At 36.8% G+C, this 24,428-nt stretch overlaps 1 protein-coding gene across 1 annotated transcript in view; it reads left to right on the top strand.

Annotated features, from left to right (window-relative positions):
• Positions 1–24,428, top strand: part of LOC140830294 (uncharacterized) — an 87,932-nt gene that overhangs the window by 36,390 nt on the left and 27,114 nt on the right. The window contains exons 20-37 of the mRNA XM_073193580.1: positions 410–506; positions 594–692; positions 1,706–1,861; positions 1,956–2,030; positions 2,098–2,583; positions 3,108–3,506; positions 3,595–3,726; positions 5,182–5,295; positions 5,379–5,563; positions 5,682–5,790; positions 6,056–6,199; positions 6,452–6,745; positions 17,724–18,368; positions 18,468–18,659; positions 18,901–19,001; positions 20,560–20,849; positions 20,954–21,038; positions 21,120–21,461. Coding sequence (XP_073049681.1) covers positions 410–506; positions 594–692; positions 1,706–1,861; positions 1,956–2,030; positions 2,098–2,583; positions 3,108–3,506; positions 3,595–3,726; positions 5,182–5,295; positions 5,379–5,563; positions 5,682–5,790; positions 6,056–6,199; positions 6,452–6,745; positions 17,724–18,368; positions 18,468–18,659; positions 18,901–19,001; positions 20,560–20,849; positions 20,954–21,038; positions 21,120–21,461 — 3,945 coding nt within the window. The remainder of the gene's footprint in view (positions 1–409; positions 507–593; positions 693–1,705; positions 1,862–1,955; positions 2,031–2,097; positions 2,584–3,107; positions 3,507–3,594; positions 3,727–5,181; positions 5,296–5,378; positions 5,564–5,681; positions 5,791–6,055; positions 6,200–6,451; positions 6,746–17,723; positions 18,369–18,467; positions 18,660–18,900; positions 19,002–20,559; positions 20,850–20,953; positions 21,039–21,119; positions 21,462–24,428) is intronic.

Here is a 24,428-nt window from a genome sequence, read left to right as displayed (position 1 = left end):
TATGCAATATATATGGCAAGGGGGTTAGAACTATGACACATTCTTGAAGAATCAATAGAGAAGCTTGGTGTAGGAATGAAAAGGTTTAAATCCAATATAAAGAAACATGTAAACAGTGAGAGCGGAAGAAGTTTATCTATAACTTGATGTTACAAGCCAACATGACAGTGGACATTTTTCTTTTGCTTTTATATTGGAAGAAGCATGTAGACAACTTTTCTCTAGAACTCGAAAGACACATGTTGAAAACCTATTGTTGGGGTTATTGCACATCAGAACCATATGATTTAATGATAACTTTTCTAAGCTGTATCTTCGTTTTGATTTTTGTATTATGGTTACATGACAGCGTACATATTTCTTTTGCTTTTATATTCCTAATAGAACTTCGAATTTTTTACTAATCTAGTTTACGAGGTAAACAACTCCTCCAAATACCTGCTGAATCGGTTGGGGAAGTGGAACATGTATTAGCTGTATGTGATGCTGAACGTTCCTCCTCTAAGGTTAGCCATGGGAAGAGCCATAGTAAACACATTATTGGATTGTCTTTACTTTCTAGTTTGTATTTGGTCATCGTATTGTTTCTTTAGGTCGTGGAAGATGCAAACGCTCTCATTTTACGTTGCGATTCTGAAAATTCAAGCAGGACTTGGCGAGGCTATATTCAGGGTGCCATTTATCGTGTATCGGTACACCCGACTTTCTGCTCTAGTTCATTGCTTTCTAAAACTGCACTATCTGGTTATTAGCAGTCATTGAAAATGTATTGCTTTGTTGAAAAATATGAAATCTAGTTTGATTTGATTTTAATTTTATTAGAATTAATATAATTGTATCAGGATTTAGTTCAATCTAGTTGATTATAAGTTTAGGTCTGCTAGTTTATATTTAAGTTTTTAAATGTAAATACTGATAGCATGCGATTCCACAAGATTTTTTGTGTTTCACATTTTAGCCGTGATGAAATAAGAAAAAGTTTCCAAACACTAAATGTTGCCAACAACTGGTCATTTGTTTTGTTTTTTTTTTGCCAAAGTTTATTTCTTCGAAAAAAAAAGGAGTAAGAAAAGTTAATTTTTTTTATCTCCTTTTGTACATGACCAGTCTATATGTGTGATTTGAAGTATTTTTCATCTCACATATTACTAAACCTTCTCCAACGAGTGTTAGAATATAATAGATGTAGGAAGTTTAGTTGGCTTTCACTGAGAAACTTGTAAGCATGTTAATCTAACCTTGTTTTCTATTTTTTCTGCTTCTGTGGAAAAAATGTTGGATAGGCACTTTGCCGTCTCCTTATTCTGTCGATATATTGCATTCTTGTTGTTAAGATATCTAGTTCGGTGTATAGATTGTTGGTAAATCGATGGTAATGTAAATCTATAGAATCTTATTGTTGAAGACTTATGTGATATAAGGGATTGATTTGAAATCTCATCATATATGGATTGTATTTGCTTTCTTTTTTTTTTTTCTTTTTTTATATTCCCTTCAAAGTCTTGTATTGTATAGAGATAAAGTATGAAACAGTAAAATACTAGTTCTCTCATTTCATTAATCACATGAATATTATTGTTGAACAGTGTGCAGCATTATCTGTCAGGTTATTTTTTCACTGCTGGAACCCTTTCTCTTCCTAGCATGCTTCATAATTTCTAATAAGAGTTTCTTATGCGAAAGAATCCTCATATGTAATTTGCAGGGAACTGCTCCTATCACTGGACTAATGGAAACCTCATCAGATTCAGACGACTCCGAACATGGTAATAATAACTTGGCAGATCTAACAAGGGTGGAACAGTTATTTTTCACTGGTGTACTGGATGAATTGAAGATATCTGTCAGTTACAGCAGCCAGGTAAGAATGGTTTGGTTTTTGGACATACTGTTGCGTAAAAATGTTAAAACTTCAACTATTACTCACTGAATTTGTGCTTGTGTTTTATGTATAGAGCGATCAAAGTTTTGTGAAGCTTCTTCTTTCTGAGGAGAGGCGCTTACTTGAATTTCGTGCAATTGGTGGACAAGTAAGATCATATAGCTGATATAACTCACAACATATTAGACCTTTGTTAAGATGAATCTTTTATGCAGATTGAAGTTTCGATGAGAGCAAATGATGTTTTTATTGGCATGGTTCTTAAAGCCTTGGAGATAGAAGATTTAGTTTGCAGTAAAGGCACATCTCGGACATGCTACTTAGCAAGATCATTTATCAGGAATGAAGAGACACCTTTCTCTTTGGGCAATACAGAGATTGCAACTCATTCCAGTAATGATGTCAATAAATATGATGGAGACGATGAGTTTTTTGAGGCTTCTGAGAGTCTTCTTGATTCAGTTGGTAGTCCGCTATCACCAGCTGATGGATTGGAGCATATGAGTTCACGGATTACTACTCCATCTCCTAGCTCAAGTTTGACAACACCAAGTTTTGTTCGTGTTCCTGGATTACTGCCTGGTGATACTCATCTGGATGCTGGTCAAATGGGAGTTACTGATGCATTAGACAGTTTTGTCAAATCTCAGATGATTATCTTTGATCAGAATTCAACTCTTTATGCCAATGTTGACAAACAAGTGAGCCGGACTTCATAGTGTTTTTTTTAGAGCTTTACTGAGACCCAAGATTTCATTCTCAACAGCATCTTTTGGTATAATTTGGGCATAGCTCTAAATGATACCAAATATGGGGGTAAATTGCATTCAAAGTCTTTTGAACTTTGAAATGCACTGAAACTACCCACCCCATGAGATAAATAACTTGAAGTTAATCAGTCCGTGTCGAAATCATTGCTAAAGGCGCACATGCATGCAAAACGCTCGAATGGAATATATATGCCTCTTGAAACTAGTCGAATAGTCATTTTGACGAGATTTAACTACTTTTGAGTTTCTGGTTAGGGCATTTTATAAGTTTATTTAATGGAGTCTAGTAGAATAAAAACATACAAACATTTTTATTTCTATCTATATATTTAGGGTATTTGTGATATTTATGATGATCTTAGTCAACATACGCATAAGTTTTGGTACTCTTGCTCATGTATTTATTCAGCAATAATTTGTATTTCTGTTTGTTTATCCCATTTTTCTTTCTTCAGGTGGTTGTTACTCTCTCTACCTTGTCATTTTTTTGTCGTAGGCCAACCATTTTGGCCATTATGGAATTTGTAAATGCCATTAACACTCAGGATGATAGCTGCGAATCTTTCAGCGATTCTTCTTCAACAGCTCCTGCACCTCGTGATACATCTATCAGTGATTCTTCTTCAACAGCTCCTGCACCTCGTGATACATCTGAGGAAGCAGTCGATGATTCTTTACCTCATTCATCAGTTCCACGGGAAGAGCCTGTAACCAAATCTTTACTAGGAAAGGGAAAATCCAGAGTGATCTTTGATTTAGCTTTAAATATGACTCGTGCCGAGATACTTTTGATGAAGGAAAATGGTTCCAAGCTGGCTACTGTATCTCAAAATAATTTTCTTACTACAATAAAGGTTTATATACATCCTTTTTCTTAAGTAGAAAATTTAGGAATGTTACGCTTGCGTGGATCTGATATTATCTGCTCTCTTCTCGCGGCAGGTTTTTCCTTCTTCTTTTAGCATAAAAGCATCCCTTGGAAATCTTAGGATAAGCGATGATAGTCTTCATAGCAGTCATATGTATTTTTGGGCGTGCAATATGAGGAATCCTGGTGGCAGTTCGTTTGTGGAGGTATTTTACTGTTTGACAATTTTATTGTCACATTTCAGATTGCATGTATATTTAAAATTAAAGTTATGCTCCTAAAACTCCCTGAATGTTGGCAGATTCACTAGTTTAAGCCTAAGTAACTGAAATTGTAAATCTTTGTTTATTATTTTTAAAATTTTGTTTGGAAACATTTGATTGCAAAGATTAGAGACCGTTTGTGGAGGTATTTTACTGTTTGACAATTTTATTGTCACATTTCAGATTGCATGGATATTTAAAATTAAAGTTATGCTCCTAAAACTCCCTGAATGTTGGCAGATTCACTAGTTTAAGCCTAAGTAACTGAAATTGTAAATCTTTGTTTATTATTTTTAAAATTTTGTTTGGAAACATTTGATTGCAAAGATTAGAGACTAGATATTATTTTCTTCTATCTTATTATGGATGTAACTTTTTGACTTAAAAGTTAAAAGAATTTCATCATTTGACCTAGAAGATTAAGCATCAGTATGTGCTGTTACCTGACCAAGTTGATTCTGGGAGCCTCTAGCAAAATTTGAAGATGTTTGTGATCCAGATACTTATAACGCATGTATACAGAAAAATCTGTTTGGGACATGGCTCTAAATTATTAATTTCTAGTGAGATTATTCAATAGTTTTGGGTTAATGATTCTATCTGGAAAACACCGGTCCCAATCAAGATTAAGATATTCTCTTGGACAGCTTCTTTGGGTAAGCTTCCGACCTCGGAGATGATTCAAAAAAGATGCCCAGGCATTGCACTTTGCCCCAGCCGCTGTGCCTTATGCAGAAATGAAGTAGAAACTCAAGACCACATCTTCATCCACTGCTCATTCACGACAAATTTATGGGCTCGAGCGTTACAAGAACTTCAATTGGTTTGGGTTATACCGAGGTCAACGAAGGATTTATTACAAATGGATTTGGGACGGCTTACTGGGACTAGAGGTAGAACTTTTTGGCAAGTCGCGGTTCTTTGTGTTTGCTGGACTGTTTGGTTGGAAAGAAACAGAAGAATCTTTGAAGACATTGAGAACAAGACCGACAGTTGTTGGGAGAAGATCAAGATTAACGTTGCCATGTGGATTGGAAACCATAAAGATTTCTCGAATGTATCAGCTTTAGATTTGATAAGACATTGGGAATATGTGTATCACTGAACTAGTTTACCATTTGTTGCAACTCTAAGACAGTGAACTTCTAGTCCACTGATGTACTTTTCAGCAAGTTATATTAAATAAAATAATATCGTTTCCTATAAAAAAAAAAATAGTTTTGGGTTAATGGAGTTTTATATTTTTCATTTTCAGTTTGTCTAGGTTTGTAAATCCCATGTTTGCATTATCCTCAATTATTATGTATAAACAATTGCATTATTTTATTCAGTTGACTAAATTATTTTGATGGTATATGGTGCACAAATGAGTTAATTGTTTTTTCTGTGAATTTACAGTTGGTATTTTGTTCGTTTAGTCGTGAAGATGAAGATTATGAAGGTTATGACTACAGCCTCCTTGGGCAGCTATCTGAAGTTCGAATAGTCTATTTGAATCGATTTGTGCAAGAGGTAATATTTTTGGGTTTGTTTCACAGTCTCTCCTTGCTTGAACGTGCGGTTGCGTTAATTTCATCATGTCAAATTACTTGCAGGTAATAAGTTATTTTATGGGCCTAGTTCCTAGCAATCCCAAGGATGTTATCAAGGTAAATGATCAGGCAGCAAACTCAGAAAAGTGGCTTACAAAAGATGAAATCAAAGGATCGCCTGCTATGAAGTTGGATCTTTCTCTTAATAAGCCAATTATATTAATGCCTCAAAGAACGAACAGTAAAGAGTGAGTTCGAAATTTCATTGTCATCTTGATTATGATATACATGCACAATCAGCTAATTGTATATTGTTTAGTTACATTAAACCAAGTGTATGATATACATAATTATGTCGTCTTGCAGTTATTTGAAGCTGGATGTAGTTCAAATTGCTGTTCAGAACACCTTTAAATGGATTGGAGGGGGAGAAAATGAAATGAAGGCATTACATGTGGACATTTTAAAAATTCTTGTAAGATACTTTGACCTTGATGCATCTTAGCTTAAAGCATTGTGCCTGATTGTTGTTTGGCCCACCAGAAATTAAGTTTCCTTTGTTTTATTTTCTGGAGTAGGAGATGTAGCTTCATGGTTTCTTATTATGGGTTATCCTAATCTCTTTTCATTTTATTTTATTGCATCATTTAACACTCTGTTGCTTAAATTTTTTATTGAATTAAATTTTGATGCCATTTTTGACTTATTTCCTCTCCTAATCTACATTTTATCATTTTCAGTTTGAAGACATCAACCTAAATGTTGGTTCAGGATCAGAATTGGGTGAAAGCATAATTCAAGATGTCAAGGGTGTATCAATTGTCATTCAGAGAACACTTCGTGACTTGCTCCATCAAATTCCGAGTATAGAGGTTTCCATTAAGGTATTGAACCTACATTTAAAGCCTGAGAGAGGTTAGATGTACATTGTTGTATCTCATTATCCTTTATCCATATAAATTTTTTGAATGTCATGTCCTACCTGTTTTAAGTGCTGATAATCTTGTGATGCCACATCTTTCATTTGCAATGTGGTCTGCGACTATAGGTTGTAATATTAGTATGATTTATCTGCTTGTATGTGCAATTTCTGTTTCTCTTTCATTCATAATTTGCTTTCTTTGTTCGGAATCCAGATTGAAGCTCTAAAAGCAGCTTTATCCAATAAAGAGTATGAAATAATTACGGAATGTGCACTGGAAAATATTTCAGAGACCCCAAATATCGAGCCTCCTTCTAAAGATGAAGGCTTGTCCCGTTCAGTTGATGTGTTTGAACATTCAGGTACTCTAGATTCAAATCCTGCAAAATCTGAAACGGAGAACAAGGAAAAAACATGGGTTACAACAAAGATTTCAGTTGATATTGATCTGGTTGAACTTAGTATTCACTATGGGATCACAAGGGATGCGCCTCTTGCCACTCTACAGGTAGTTCATGAGCTACACTTTGAATTTTCACGCTTAGTCAATTATGAGATCACATAAAAGAAATATGTCACATGTCTGTATAGTATTTCTTGAAACATTATGCCAAGCAAATCAGTCCCATACTCATCAACTGTACCACCTTCTTGGTCATAACTCAGATCATAATTTTCTATGGGCGTGTTGACTGGCTCATACCCTGGTTTACCTGTATTCTTTAGGAAATCACTAACATACTTTTGTTATGATATGAAATTCTCTTGTTGAGAGTGGGTCAATACTATACCAAGAAGTACGTTATTTTACCAAGCTCTTTGATATCGATTTCTTTCACCTAACACTCGTTCAACTTTGAGGCCTTGCAGATTGTCGTAGCCGCTATTTTGTCATGCACATAAACCGATAACATTTTGTCATTCCTCTAAAGCTGAATGTTTCACGAACAAGGTATCCAAGTCTCACCACAACTTTGATTAATTTTCCAAACCGGACCGCCGTGAGGTTGTTTGAGTTCATGCAATGTTTTCTTGAGGCCTATTTTGCTTCCGCAAATGCACCTCATATCTCTTTATTTCCCCTCCCAGGCCTATATTCACAGAAAACGTTCACGTACAACCCACTAACTTCTTCTCTTTAGACAGGTTTTACTTCTCATGTATCATGTTATTTAGGGCCTTTATTTCTTCCAAAGCTGCAACTATTCATTTTGAATCTCTCAAGGTTTCATATATATATATTCGTCTAAATTGTTGCACTATCAAATAGCAATATAAATGTCCTATGAACAAATCTACAATATGAAAAATACTTGGAAATATGATGTTGTGTACAAAAGCTTACCTGTTTTCTGTTAACGGGAATACACATATAAACTCTAGTAATCTGATAGGTTCCGAGGACAAGTTTTACAGAATGATACGGGCCTCCTTCGGTAAACAATTGGTTCACTTTGTTGGACGAATTCTCCCCCTTGGACTGGTACCACTTATTGTATCTTCTTGTAACAATATTGTCAGAGACTCGGAGGGTAGGGATGGCATAGTTGACTGTACCATGGTGGGTCAGGAACTCAGGTTTTTTGGTATTCCTTGGACATTATGGACAATAAAATGTTTCGTATAACATGTGATCAGTGTGGGGGTCAATTGGAGATTCATAGGGACACTGCATTGTTTAAGGATCCCATGGCAGCTAAAGCAAAAGTCAAAGGTCCTGAAGATGGTTTTATTAACCGTTCGTTACAAATTCAATTGCAATCCGGACCAATTACAGTTAGATTAGTAATGGGCTCAATTCGATTACCGACGAACCCATTTCAAGATCTGCGATCCTACGCGCATGTGGTTGGTGATAAAGAGATAGATAGTAGAGGATGAGAGAAGGAGCTCGGGGCTTTCTTATAGAAACCAAAGGGGAAAAAGCATGGGGAAAAATTCTTCGGTAGTGAGAGAGTCTTGTGGAGTCGAGGGGAAGTTGAACTCATTTGCAGGTAAAGATATCGATGGTATTGATGGGGTAGTTAAGGAGGTTCACAATTCCTTGCCTCATAATCTTAAAAAGTCGAACCATATTTTTTTTGGTGAAGTATGCAACTTAGGAGGTGGGGATTTGATCGTTAGTAACAATTTCATCAGGGACAAGTTCAATTTGACAGTAAGTAGCTCATATGCAATCTTGGGCAGTTCAGCTTCTTTCCTCGGAGTTTAAACATTTACTTATTGCGGATGTGGTTAGGGATTGGAAGTTTGTTTGCTATTGATTTAAGCTTACAGATTTAATTTTCTTTCTCTTATTGTAATCTAGCTTTTAGGATTACGGCAACACATCAAATTTTGAAAATATAAAACACGATACGGCTAGGATACGACAATCATTAAAATATAAATATTATATATATTTATATAAGTATTGAAAAGTAAAAATCATAGAGATAGAAGTAATATTTCATTAATCATAATATCTTAACTAAAATATTAAATGCAAAATTCATCTTAAACAAGTAAAGAGAAATCAAACATCCATATCTGTTGAATTGAGAGCCGTTTGAGCAGAAATGGAATTAAAGAGATGGACAAATGTATTTAGGGATTTAAAAGCCCGGCCCAATTTATTTTAAATTATTTTCCTTTTAAGTCCGTAGAAATTTTAATTTTTTTTAATTAACCCCTAAAACTTTTAAATATTTGCAATTTTGCCTAAACGTATCCGAAAAACGTATTCACGTCATATCCATGGCGTGTCCTCGTCGTGTCCAAAACGTATCCGGGTGGTCAACCCTAAACAAAGTCAACGATACGGATTTTGAGGTATCCTACACGCGTATCCGCCTGTCGTATCTGTATCGGTGTCGTATCCGTATTCGATACTTAAAAAAAAAAATTTAAGCTATCTGTACTACATAGACCCAAGGTATATGGAGGATCAGCCTCATCATGCTTTGATAAAAGATATCTTTGTAGAATACTTTGATTAATTTGTATCCGATAGTCTGCAATCCTTGAGTTCGGAAGGCTTAGCACTAGCCCCCTTAGCAGTGGAAAACATTAAGAGTTTATTTGCATCATCTTCTAGTCTTTTGCAAAGCAGCAGTCTTGCGGAAAGAAAGGCCAGACAATTGTAGTTATGCAGGAGATTAGACACGATTTTTATTGCAAGTATTCGGAAGTCTAGGTTTGTGGAGTGGATAGTTTTACAATCTATCGGTCAATCGTCTTCTAGTCTTTTGCAAAGCAGCAGTCTTGCGGAAAGAAAGGCCAGACAATTGTAGTTATGCAGGAGATTAGACACGATTTTTATTGCAAGTATTCGGAAGTCTAGGTTTGTGGAGTGGATAGTTTTACAATCTATCGGTCAATCGGGGGGGGGGGGGGGGGATTTATTCAGTTTCACTCAAAATTGTGAAGGACAACAAAACAAAATGGTGGTTTTCAGTAGTGTATGAACTATGCAAACCAAGAGAAACACAAGAATTTTGGGATGTATTGGCATTGCTGAATTTCTTGTGTGTAGAGCGATGGTGTGTAGGGGAATTTTAAAGTGGTGTTATCTTTGAGTGAAAAATTTAATAATAATTCCCCGACTAGCAACATGGTTTTTTTTTTTTTTCTTAATACAGAAACTTGAGTTGCGTGATCCACCTCTTTTGAATGCAAAATATATGGTCCAATTTTAGAGCATCACCCATTTGTTGCAGACTCGACAGTTTTTTGTTCACAAAAGAGTGGATGGAATATTTCCCATTTTCCAACATAGTGTTTTACCTAGATGGGGATTGCAATTTATTTGCTCCTGACAATAGTGTAATTGTAGTTTCCTTCCCTAAATTGTGAGGTGTCTTGTGGATTGCTCATCCGCTTTCCTTGTAAAACTAGCTATCATTATAATAAAATCGTAGTTTTCGATAAAAAAAGGACTTAGGCACATGCTTGTTAGCGAATGAGAGAAGGGAGGTATGATGTGCCTTAAAAGATTTAATTTGCAAAAAGAACCAAATGGTTGGTCAAAAGGCTAAGGTTAAGTGGATTAACTAAGCGTATTGCAACCCAAAATTCTTTCATTCATTTCTGAACCAATGCAGGAGTAGGACCATCATTGATAAATAAGAAAAGGACGACGGATCGATTATTTCAAATGAAGAACAAATAGTGTCTCATATAGTACGGGTTTTTCGAGAATTGTGTAGGAAATCAAATAGGGACGGTTGGGGTTGGGGTGTAGAAGGAGTGAAATGTAGTTCTATTGGTAATGAGGCTAGAACAGAGCTTGAAAAGAATTTCTCCGAGGAAGAGATAAAAGAGAACAATATTTGAAAGTGACGACGCAAAAACACTTGGATCGGATGGGTTCATAGTTGCAGTCTTTCATGAGTGTTGGGACGTAGTCAAAGCTAGTTGAATGTTTTCAATGAATTCTATGAAGGGGTTTTTTTATTAATGATATTACCAATGAGACATACATATGCTTACACCAAATAGACAAGAGTCTGTTAAGATCAAGGACTTTCGGCCCATAAGTTTGGTAACAAGTCTATACAAGATAATTTCAAAAGTGTTGGCCCTTAGATTAAAGAAGGTGATCCCTATTACAGTTGCAGACTCTCAGCATGCTTTCATTGAAAGAAAACCTATTCTAGATTGTTGTTTAGTTGCACATGAGAGTGGAGGAAGTCACGTTAAAGAAGAGAAGTGTTTGAGTTTTCAAGTTAGATTATGAGAAGGCCTATTACCATGTCTATCGGAGTTTAATGGATTTTGTGCTTCTCAAGATAGGATTTGGAGAAAGATTAGAAGGTGGATCAAGGGATGCTTGTCGAATGTTTCTCTTTCGATTCTACAGGGGTAAATTTAAAGAAGAGACAAGTCTTAGGCAAGGGGACCCGCTCCCACCTTTTATTTTTAATAATTTGTTGGTAGATGAGCTGGGTAGATAGGTTGCCAAGATGAAAGAGAAATCCTTATCGGGATCTCACAGTTTGCAGAGAGAGGATCAAAATTTCACATATTCAGTCTATGGATGACCCTCTGTTCTTCGCGAGGACGAAAATCATTTGAGATTTTTGGTGGAAATTGTGCAATCATTTTGTGACATGTCCAGGCTGAAGATCAATTTGGAGAAAAGTGCCTTGTTGGGGATTAATTGTGAAGTGAGATATGTTGTGGGAGAGAATCTTGGCCCATAGATATTTGAGAGTTCCCTTAGGTGGGATTCCATTAAAGAAATCCCGACGAAAGGCTGCACAGCAAGCAGTAGTTGTGGCGTTAAGACCGGAGCTTTTTGTAGTGCTAATAAGAATGCAATTGAATGAATCCCATCCCCTAGCGAGTGAAGTGCTCACGCCCCTTTAGAGATAGGGGCGCTCAAAAGAGCTCGTTCTTCCATTTTTAGATCTTTAGATTCGATAATAGAGTCCCTTTACTTTCTATTATATATATTCATTCTATTAGTGAAGCGCTAGCGCTTTTATGAGGTTAGTTTTTTTTTTTTTGATAAGATACATATTTTATTAATGATGGAAATGATTTTAGTACAAAATGCGGACAAGACATCCGCCAATTAGAAAGAAAACGCGTAGAAAGATTAAAAACAAGTACATCCCATGCTAATCAAAAACAAAAATCCAGTCCCTGTAAATTTGTGAGACACTTAAATGATCGTATTCTTTCTGCATCTTCGCCCAACAAGCCGCTCTAAATTTGACTTTGTCCCATAGTTCTTCAACCACATCCTCCTTATCTTCAAAAAGTCTTTTGTTTCTTTACATCCAAATGGACCAAAAAATGCAATTGACGATGCTGAACCAGAATCTCAAGTGTTTCCTTTCTTTATGCAAACTGGGTTCGACTTTGTACATATCCTTAGCCTTAACAGGTATCGCCCACACCAACTTAAGCTCCTTAAAAACTTTGTTCCAAATCTGTGTAGTGAAAGCACAATGAAGGAGGAGATGATCTTGACTCTATTCATTGCAGCGGCATAGACAACAACATTGAGGGCTCAAAGCATTAGTTTTGGCCATTTTTTTTGTAATACATCAGTAGTCTGCAGTTCCTCTAACGCCACAATCCACGAGAATACTTGAACCCTTGGCGGTACAGGTATTTTCCAGACATTAGCAAAGTATGGGAAGGAAGATTGATTATTCGAAGTGAAGAAAGAGTTGTAAAATGATTTAACTGAAAACCTCCCCGAAGGATCCCCCACCCAAATCCTATAATCTTCTACCCCCATCTCCAAGCGAACATCTGTTAAGATCCCTAGTAGCTCACTGAATTGAACCTCTTCTTCCTCGTACATATTCCTTCTGAAACGTATGTCCCATTGTTGAAAACTCAATCCCTCCCTACTGACGTTATCAACAAAGCTTGAAATTGGTTTGTTGGTAAGACTCGAAATGACATACAATGAAGGAAAACGAATAGAAAAAGGGACCCCCCCGCCCACTCATCCTCCCAAAAACGGATAAGATTCCCCTCCTTAAGCACCCCCCTAACCAAACGATGAAAAGCCGGATATGATCTAGAAATACCTTTCCACGGGCTTTTAAAAGTAGAATTTCCAGCTAGACCCAAATCCCATCCATTGTCCTGAGTACCATATATCCCTTTAATAACTTTCATCCACATATTCTCCCTATCCACTGAGCCTCTCCACCACCATTTACCAAGGAGAGCTTTGTTTCGTAGACAAATCTTTCCACTCCCAAACCCCCGCTGACCAACGGTTTACACACCTGTTCCCAACTCACCACATGGCAATGCTTCTCACCATCCGGCCCATCCTACAAGAAGTTTCTCATCAATCTTTCCATCATTATCCCCACCTTATTCGGAACTCTGAATATGGACATGAAGTAAGACGGCAATGCACTCAAAACAGCCTTAATCAGTGTTAGTCTTCCCCCCTCTAGATAGAAAAGATTTTTTCCAGTTTGCTAGTCTTCTATTCATATTCGAAAGGACTGGATCCCAGAACTCCATCTTCAAGGGATTCCCTCCCAACGGGACACCTAGATATTTGATTGGGAAGTTTCCTTTCTTACAGCCGATGGTGCTAGCCTTTTCTTCTGTTTCCACTTCTTCCATGAGTAAACCCACCACCATACTTTTTTCCATGTTGATCTTCAGCCCCGAGAGAGTGCAAAATCTTGTTAATATGTCTACAATTTCCAGCAAATGTCGATCTGATTTGGCAAAGAATACAGTGTCATCAGCAAATTGTAGGTGTGAAATCTGTACTTTCTGTCTTCCTACTTCGAATCTTCTAACTTATTCCTCCACCTTTGCCTTATCGATCATTCTTCCCAAGACATCTACAACTAAATTAAAAAGAAGTGGCGATAGTGGATCTCCTTGTCTAAGACCCCTCTCTCCTTTGATTTTACCCCTTGGCCTTCCGTTAATAAAAATCGAATAGGAGACGCTCGAAACACACCCCAATATCCACTTCCTCCACTTGTTCCCGAATCCTTTCTTCATCAATACCCAATCTAGAAAATTCCAGTCAACATAATCATAGGCCTTTTCGAAATCCACTTTGAACACCCATCCACTCTTCTTATTCCTGCGATAAAATTCTACCGCCTCATTTGCCACTAAACAAAAGTCCAATATTTGTCTTCCCTTAATGAAAGCACATTGGTTCTCAGATATTGTGGAATTAATTATCCCTTTTCAATCTATTCGTCAAGACCTTAGCCAAAATTTTGTATAAGCTCGTAATCAAGCTAATCGGTCTGAAATCTTTTATTCTCATTGTTTTTTTTTTCGGAATAAGGCAAATATGTCTCATTTGTAACACCATTAACAATTCCACTTCTGAAAAACTCAGCAAAGACTCCGAGTAGATCATCTTTGACCGTGTCCCAATTATGTTGATAGAAAGCCATTGTGAATCCATCCGTACCCGGGGCCTTGCACCCATCACTCTCGAAAACCATTTTTTTTTATTTCTTCCTCCGTAAAAGGTGCCTCCATCTCTTGTGATTGAATCATATCTATTGCACACCAATCCAAACCTCTTAAGGTTAGTTAGCTGAGAAGCTCTTGCTTGTTGTCTACTTCGCGAGCCTTCACTGCCCCATTCTGTAACTTCCCTTCTTTTGTCCGTCCAAGAGGCTGTAAAAAAAGAGAAATTCCTATTTAGAGGGAGATTGACTTTGATATTAACCGTCTTGAATGCTTTACCATTGTACTACATGTCTTTGTTCAGAGTTACTGTGTGGAGTAGCGGATTCCATGGAGAAGATTATGTGAGATATCTTGTGGGATTGACCCAATGGGGAAAACACCATAATCAAGTGATTGCATGGGATCAAGTTTGTAGACCAAGGAAAGAAGGGGTTTAGGTATTGGTAACATTCGGTTGACAGAAATCGAGTTGACAGAATACACTTCTCTCCTAGGGGTTTTAGGTTCAGTCTCTTTGAGTGTGGGTTCGGAGGATGTCAGGGTTTGGCTAGGGGATTCGTCCGGTGTCTTCTCTGTCAGTTCCTTCTACTCTTCTTTCTTTCCGAGTAATTCTAATTCTTCTTTCCCTCACTATTACAACATATGGAAAGTACCTATCCCACAAAAAGTGAAGGTATTCTCATGGATAGTGGCTTTGGGAAAATTGCAAGCATGTGACAAATTACAGAGAAGAAGGCCGGATCAGGTATTAAACCCACACTGCTGCTATTTGTGCAAGAAGAACGAGGAGAATCAGGACCACATTTTACTTCACTGTGATTTCACGAGAAATATTTGGAGTAGGGTGATGCAACATTTGGGATTCGAGTGGACATTTCCAGAAAATTCTAGAGATATGTTTATCTTAGAGCAGGGAAGTCTCGCTGGAAAGGGGCTGAAAGATTTCTGGTTCATTAAAGTTCATTGCGTCTTTTGGTCGATTTGGTTGGAGCGCAATAACAGAATTTTCGATAACAAAGAAGCTTCCACAAGTCACCTTTGGGAAAATATCAGATTCAGGGTTGCTACATGGACGACTAACATACCAATGTTTCGGAATTTTTCCATTTCGGATCTAGTTAGGGATTGGTGTTATATCTTCTATTGACCACATAGTAGATTTTTGGTAGTAGTGGTATTCCGTGGATGACTTATCCACTAGCCTTGTACGCCAAATATTTAATATTATAATAAAGTCTTAGTTTCTGATCAAAAAAAAAAAAATCAATGGGACGCGGGTTTGGCTGATTGTAACATTTAGGAGTCTTTGGAAATTTGTTTCTAGGATCTACCCGGCTTTTATCCGGCTATGATATTAAGGTGGTGGTTAGAAGGGCTATAAAATCAGGTTTTGGGAGGATAGATGGTGGGGGGATTCATCTTTTCAAGATCTTTTTCGGTCGTTGTTTCAACCATCTTTGCTTCAAAATCAGCCAATTTCTCATTTCGTGATTCGACCATCAGGTTTTGGGATGATAGGGATTCATCTTTTCAAGATCTTTTTCGGTCGCTGTTTCAACCATCTTTGCTTCAAAATCAGCCAATTTCTCATTTCGTGATTCGACTACTTGCTCAATAATTCTAATCTTTCTTGGAATCTTCATTTTCGGATGGATCTCAGGGACGAAGAGGTGAATAACCTGAGTTTATTTCTTGGAATTCTAGAGAAGGTTAAGTTGTTATAAGGATCTGATGATGGAAAGAAATGAGTTTGGGAGTCATCGGGCAGTTTTCTATTAAATATTCTTTTGAGTCTTTCAATTACCCTTTGTTTTCCCTGTTCCGAGCCATTTCGAAAGCATCTGTTCCTTCCAAGGTTCAAGTGTTCTCGTGGACGGCTGTGCTTTACTGGCAAGAGACGAAAACTCTAGATCACTTATTTATTCATCGTTAGCGATCTTTGGTCTAGAGCGTTGAAGGAGCTGACTTTGGTTTGGGTTTCCTCTAGATCGACTTGGGATCCATTTGCAGCAGATCTTGGGCGCGATTTGGGGAAGATGAAAAAGATTTTTTGGAATATGGTGGTTCATTGTTTATGCGGGTCAACGTGGTTGGAAAGGAACAAAAGGATTTTTGATGACTTGGAGGACTTGATGGAAGAAAGTTGCGATAAGATTAAATTTAAGGTCTCATGTTGGAGTTCAAAGAATGTAAAGTTTAAATCATTATCGTTTTCAGATCTGTATAGGGATTGGACTCTCATATTTTGTTAAGTTGACTCTGGATCTTTTCTCGCTAGGCATGGACTTTTGGTCCGCTTTTTGTAATTAATATTTTTTATTAATATAATATCGTTTCAGCATAGAAAGAGATATATTTAGCCTTGGAGAGGAATTGGTGAGATAGCAGAGACCACATTATTTTTAACATTGCCAATCATCTTCCCTAAAGATGCATCTTGAAAAATACAGTGACTACAAAGAAACTTAACTTTAAAATTTTGATTCTTAGTTAACCTACTAGTAAAAAAGAGATTTCATCTTTTAAGAACATAATAGATTTTAAATAAAGTCCTCAGACAAAACATCTCTGAATCGAGCCACAATAGCTGTATTCCCATTCGCCACTTAAAGTAGCACAATATTATATTTTTTATAATTCAAGAAGGCTTTATGAAGTCTCATCATGTGATCTGATGCACCGGTGTAATCAGTACATCCATTGAGATCATTTTTCTATGTGATCAAAGATGGTGGGATATATCTTCTTTTTGGGCAATTTCTGTTGAAGGTGTGGACATGATGTGAAGTTTCTTGGTGGTGAAAAGTGGTTTCAAAATCTCCATTTGCGCAGGTGTAAGAGATGGGTTTGGCTTGTCTTAGCAACTTTGGCTACATGAGCTGAAGGTTTATATGTTTGCTTTTCCTCTTATTTCGATCTTTCAATCTTCCATCGATGTCTCAGCAAGTCTCCTTTGCGAGATATGACTTTTTGCAGTGTTCACTTTTTGCAGCGTTCACGCTACAAATGGTTTTCTTTTTGTTTTTGAGTCTAAAAGAACAAGTAGAGCTTCAATCATTCTTTCCATCAAACCAACCACTCAACAGCGCTATAGAATCATATACCGAACCATGAACCAGGATCTCATCACGAATCGAAATGAGTTTCCCGACAAAATAAGAGTCATTCTTACGTACCTTTCCGAGAGATCTTGATATACGTAATTACTGCTGTTGAATCCACAGTTTAAAACAATTTTTTTAGGTGTGGAGTGGAAGCCTCTGTGGTACCATGAAAGCAGAAACAAATATAAATCTTTGCACATATATGTACAGAACTTGAGAAATAATTTTGGAGTCATTCTAGGAATTCTACCACTAATATAGCCTAAAATAAGAAACTAAATTACAACCTGAATAAACAAATTAAATTAAGAAGATTCTAATTCAATTCTACATTGTGTGTTGATCCTCGAGACTTTTCCAGCAAACTATCGATATGTTTTCAATTACTTTCATGGTTTGGTTATCTTTCCTTTCATTTCTGTGTTTTTTAATTTTTTCAATTTACTCGACTTATAGTTTTTTCTATTTCAGATAAGCGGGGTGTGGCTTTTGTACAAGTCTAATACTGTGGGAGAAGGTTTTTTTTCGGCTACACTAAAGGGTTTAATTGTAGTTGATGACCGTGAAGGTACAGAACAGGAGCTTAGGTTGGCAATTGGGAAGCCTGATATGATTGGATACAATCCTTCAGAATCCCCAAGTGGGAATAATGATACTGTTGAGGCCACTCCTCTACTGGACAGCACTAGAAAGTTTGTTCCAGCATTGCTCATTCTTGATGCTAGATTTTGTGAGAAGAAAACATATGTTGTCTTGTGCATCCAAAGACCCCAATTGCTTGTTGCAATTGATTTTTTACTTGCCATAGTTGAGTTTTTTGTTCCCACAGTCCGTGGTTCACTGTCAAATGAGGAGGACCCTAACTCTTCGCAATTTATGGATGCACTCATACTTGACAATCCGAATTTCTGTCAACCATGTCCTGAATTCTCGATTGCTCCCCAGAAACCTTTGATTGTAGATGATGAAAGATTTGATCTTTTCACATATGATGGAAGAGGTGGGATTTTGTATTTGAAAGATAGACAAGGATTGAATCTCTCTGGTCCAAGTAGGGAAGCTTTATTTTATGTCGGGAATGGGAAAAAACTTCAATTTACAAATGTTACTATCAAAGTAGGTACTCATGCATCTTGTTTTATTTATTTTGTTTTTACTTCTAAAATCAATAGTTTAATTGCTTGCATACTTTCTGCCTTCATCTTATTATTATAGAGTGGGCAATGCTTAGATTCATGCATTCAACTTGGATCCAACAGCAGCTATTCAGCTAATGAGAATGATAACGTCATTCTGGAGGAAGAAAATGGAAGCCCATCTCCTGGTTCTTCAGGAAAAAATGCGACTACTGCCGCATCACAAAATACTGTTTCTGAAAGCTCCATGGAATTGACATTTGAATTACAGGCATGACAATTGATCGAGATACTTTAATTTATGCATATTCCAATGAGTGGTGGTTGACATTTTAGGTTGTTTCTTAACAAACAGTGTTCCTGCAATATTTCAGACTTAGAACCTATACTTACAAATGGAGAAGGCTTTTAGAGAGGCTACTTTGTTTTTATTTGATGTACAAGAACATAGAACGTGCATGCATCTGATCATGAAGTTTTTCTAGAGATGTTGTTTAATTATTGTTTAACAGGCTATCGGCCCAGAGCTCACCTTCTACAATACATCAAAAAATGCTGGTTCACTTAGTCTGTCTAACAAACTTTTGCATGCACAGTTGGACGCATTCTCCAGGTATCTTCCTACCTGCTGTTTGTCCATTCCCTTAGTTTTAGTAGAGCTTGAAAAATTCAAATAAAAAATAAAGTATTAAATATGATCAAAAAGTTAGTGCTCTAGCAACTTTAATTATTATTTTATCCTTTTATCACGAACACTCATTTCATATATTATTATATTTAATATCAGCATTAGAATTATATCACATGTTTTGATTTCTTAATGGTTTTGCCTTTTTGATATTGAGTATTGATCTATAATACTTTTTTTACCTCTTTATACTTCCATCTATATATCATTATTCACCCAAAGGTGTGTGATTTTTCGCTTATGACTGGATTTATGATTTTAAATAATGGACGCAATGAGTCAATAACTTTTTGTCTATTTCGTTGAATCTTGAATTAGATGGTAATGTATTGAATCTTAAAAATATGTGATATACTTTACAACATATATAGAAAAATATTAAAGAATTTGCGTACGAAATAGTGAAACTAAAATAGAAAATTTAATATATTCATGTAAAAATTAGAAAATTGGTGGAGACGTTGATGACTAACAAAACATAGACGTCGAGATTGAATATGGTGAACAGATAGTTACGTTATCAAGAAAAAGAAAAAAAGTGTATAGAAAATATACAAAAAATTTGAAGTAAAAAAATAATGAATTTGAAAAATGTATTTATGGCTATATTTGTTTTGCCATCTCTTCATTTCAAAATATTTCATACGATCATTATCTTTAATTTAATTTGATAACTAACTGGTCACATACGAACTGGTCTCACGTGCGAAACATGTGTTCTTTACTAGTATATATAAAAACTTGTATATTTCATTATTGACACATCTAATATGAGTTATCTTTCATATATTCTATATTTTCAAAGCCCTCTATATTTTAGAAGCCCTAGGATTTTCAGGAAAGCAAAAATAAAGTTATACCTTTGTGTCCTGGTGGTGGTTCTATTGTCACCTGAGGCATCAATAGTTTTCAATAACAAAAGTTAGTTTTCAAAGCATAAGAGTCATATGCTGTTTCAGTCCAGTTATGCTGGATGCCCCATCAATTACTTCTGACCAACAAGAATTTCTATACTTGTTTATGTTAATAACCTCCGTCTCGTTAAATTCAGGTAAATTATCTTTTCTTTACATTCTAGTTTTTCAAATGTATTATTTTGATTTGATTAGACTTGTACTAATATTGATAGGACTTTGATTCGATTTTCCCCCTCATAAAGTTAGCTATGGATGGCTGATTTTGGTCTGTAATGGGTGCAATTCATTACCTAGGCTTAATCTTTACAGAAAATTTTGCTTTTATAATCTAAATTGGGCGTGCATACACATCTGGTTTTCAAGCCTACTTTCTGGATTTTTTTATTTTTGTTTTATGATGCTCGAGACCTTGTTTATGTATTATTTATTTTATGTTCAGTTTTCAATAATCAGGTCAATAAAACTTATCATTCTCTATAGTGGCATTCCCAATATTCTAAAACACATCTCCCTCATCACTGAGAAATGTTTGATGAAGACATGTTCTTTTACTATGCATCTTGCAGGGTGGTGTTAAAGGGAAATACAGTCCAAATGAGTGCAGATGTTCTTGGTTTAACCATGGAGAGCAATGGAATCACTATTTTGGAGCCTTTTAATACATCTGTAAAGTTCTCTAATGCTTCTGGAAAGATGAGCATACAGTTGGCTGTCTCAGACGTATTCATGAATTTTTCATTCAGCATCTTGAGACTTTTTTTGGAGGTTGAAGAGGATATTTTGTCATTTTTAAGAACAAGATCAAAGAAACCAACTGTATTTTGCTCTGAGTTTGATAGAATCGGAATAATTAAAAGTAATTTACATTGACTATTGTCTGCTTCTTACCACTTTATTTATAGTAAATATGTATCTATGAGAAATCCGAAACATTGAGTTGACGTTTCTTGTACTTTATAGATCCAGTCGCTGACCAAGTATATGCATTTTGGAGACCTCGCGAACCCACTGGTTTTGCCATACTTGGTGACTATCTAACACCAATGTCCGTAAATGTCAAATCCCCTTGATTTTGCATCCTTAAAATTTGCTTTGGATCCAATTAATTATATTTCTTATTTTACAGTGACAGGCCACCAACAAAAGGTGTGTTCGCTGTCAATACTAGCTTACTGCGAGTGAAGAGACCAAAATCATTCACTCGTCTGTGGCCTCCTTCCTCTTCTGATGATGACCATCTCGCTGAAGGTGAAGATACTATTCAGTTGGCCTCAGGAAAAGGAAGTTCTGAGGGAGACACTTTTTGCTCAATTTGGTTGCCTGAACCTCCTAAAGGTTATGTCGCAATGGGTTGCGTGGCTTCTCCAGGAAGGGCTCAGCCTCCAATTTCCTCCGTTTTCTGCATCTTGGCGTCTTTGGTCACTCCGTGTGGGCTTAGAGATTGCATCATTATCGGACTCGGCTCTAGGTATGTTGAAATTTTAGTTCATAATATTCCTCCTCTGTAATGAGATCATTTAGTTTGTTTGACTTGCAACAGAATCAAACCTCCTTTGATGCCTAATGTAACTCCTGTTCCATTGCTGCGATGAGTTTCTTTTTGGAGTCATAGTTACTTGTTTTAGGCAATTTGACTCACTAATCATATTATTTGCTATGTAAAGGATTTTGATGACATTCTATTCCTTCCAGGAAGGTGAAGTTAGAAAAAAATGAGGTTGTTTTGATAGGCTGTTTCTGATTCATCTTTCTCTATACGTGGCTCACGATGATTGTGATTTATACGTGATTGAATCAAAAGTTTGATGCAAATTTCCAATTGCTTCAAATTATAACTATCATGAGATCTCAGGTTATGAGTTTCCCTCGTCCCTTACTAACCATTTGTCAAATGCTTAGGTACTTTGGCAGATGATGGGGAATCAAGTAGAGTTTTTGTACATGTTGAATAAATTATTCTAAGAACATATCAGTTGATAAACTTTCAATTTATTATATCTCCAGAAATGTAAAATTCAGACTTGGAATATGTGAGAATCAACTGTAGTTGTTGTTAGTCAAACTAGCGTTCCAGCGTATATTTTATCTTTTAGACTGATTTGTTAGTTAGCTTTTATCTTTTCTTGTAGCTTAGGTTGTTAGTTGGTTCCTATTTTCTGGGGATCTTGCTGTATCTTTTCTATAGGTTTAGCTGTACTCTTTTATGTATTTATGTACCTCTTTCGTGGTTAATGAGACGTGAATTTTTCCTCTCAAAACTTCATGGTATCAGAGCCATGGGTGATGAATCTGAGAAATCTCCAAAGGGATCTATTTCATTTCCCTCATCTTCTTCTTATCCTTCTGAAAACAGTCCTATAACTAGTTTGATTACCAGTCATAAATTGACTGATAAAAACTATCTCCAATGGTCCCAATCCATGATGATGTTCATTAGTGGACGAGGACGAGATGATTACCTCTCTGGTGCTGCTGTTCAGCCTAGCCAAAATGACCCGACCTTCAAAGTTTGGCGTTCTGAAAACAATCTTGTCATGTCTTGGTTAATCAACTCGATGACCATAGACATTGGCGAGAACTTTCTGTTGTACCCTACAGCAAAGGAAATCTGGGATGCGGCCCGTGATACTTTCTCCAGCAGTGAAAACACTATTGAACTATTTCACATTGAAAGTACACTGCAAGATCTCCGACAAGGTGAGCAATCTGTCACATTGTACTTCACCACACTTACCCGATATTGGCAACAACTGGATCTCTTCCAGTCTTATAATTGGAAATGTGCGGACGACAGTGTCTTCTTCCGTCAAATTATTGAGACCAAGCGCATATTCAAGTTCCTTATGGGTCTAAACAAGACTCTTGATGATGTGCGAGGCCGTATCCTCGGGACTAAACCTCTACCAGCCCTTCGTGAAGTATTCTCTGAAGTTCGCCGAGAAGAGAGCCGTAAACGTGTCATACTCGGCCAATCAGACAGTCAACTAACCATCGAAACCTCAGCTCTCATCTCTACTAGTGATACTCCCACCAACCCCACTGCTCTTGCCTCCCGCAACAACAGCAACTATCATCCTAAAGGTCGACCTTGGTGTGACCATTGCAAGAGGCCAGGCCATACAAAAGAAACGTGTTGGAAAATTCATGGTAAGCCTCTTGATTGGAAGCCAAATCGGAACCAAGACCGAGAGGCACGTGCAAACACAGTCACACAGCCTGTCCATTATGCAACCACACCTTTCACCAAAGATCAAATGGATGCCCTACAGAAGATGTTCTCTCAGGTGGGAACTCAATCTACTGCTGCAACCAACAGCCCTAGTGTTGGTCTTCATGCGGCACAGTCATCCTCTACTCCATGGATTGTCGACTCCGGAGCTTCGGATCACATGACAGGTGACAGATCCTTATTTTCAACGTATTCTCCATGCACCAACTACCAAACAGTGCGTATTACAGATGGCACTCGCACCCGAGTAATTGGAGAAGGCCAAATTCATATATCTGAATCCATTGTCCTTCAATCTGTGCTGTTTGTTCCCACCATTGACTGTAATCTTATTTATGTGAGCAAACTCAATTGTGACCTTAAATGTGTGACCACTTTCCATTCGAATTGTTGTGTATTTCAGGATATGAGCTCGGGGAAGACGATTGGCAGTGCTAGACTTTGCTCCGGCATTTATCTCCTTCAAATCAAACCTAAACCGAGAAGGTGTGACAGTCCTCGGTGTTGGTCAATCAATAAATTAGAAAGCCACTTAGGAAGTCAGTCTAATAAAGATAGTGCAATCATGTTATGGCACTATCGTCTTGGCCATCCCAATTTTTCTTATCTAAAAACATTGTATCCTTCTCTGTTCATCAATAAAAATCCAAACTCATTTCAATGTGATATTTGTCAATTTTCCAAACACACTCGTGGCACATATTCTCCGGTGCCATACAAACCAAGCACACCCTTCTCTCTCATTCACGGTGACATTTGGGGACCAAATCGGATTCCAAATATCACCGGGGCTAGATGGTTTCTCTTGCTTATTGATGACCACACCCGTTTAAGTTGGACCTTCCTCATGAAAGATAAATCTGAAACTATAGCGATCTTTAAAAACTTTTATGCCATGGTTCAAACTCAATTTAAAACAAATATTCAGGTAGTAAAAACCGATAATGCTAGGGAATTCTTTAACAGAACTCTCAGCCCTTTCTTTCAAGCCCATGGTATCATGCAACAAAGTTCATGTGTGGATACTCCACAACAGAACGGTGTTGCGGAAAGAAAAAATCGCCACATACTCGACATGACTCGTTCTCTCCTCTTTCAATCTAATGTACCTAAAAAATTTTGGGGTGAAGCAGTCCTTACAGCTACATATTTAATCAATCGCCTTCCCTCTCGTGTTCTCAAATTCAAGAGTCCATTAGATGTGTT

The sequence above is a fragment of the Primulina eburnea genome, chromosome 4, assembly GCF_022965805.1.
Source record: "Primulina eburnea isolate SZY01 chromosome 4, ASM2296580v1, whole genome shotgun sequence".
In the NCBI taxonomy this organism is placed as follows: domain Eukaryota; kingdom Viridiplantae; phylum Streptophyta; class Magnoliopsida; order Lamiales; family Gesneriaceae; genus Primulina; species Primulina eburnea.
This window is presented reverse-complemented; position numbering and strand designations above follow the sequence as displayed.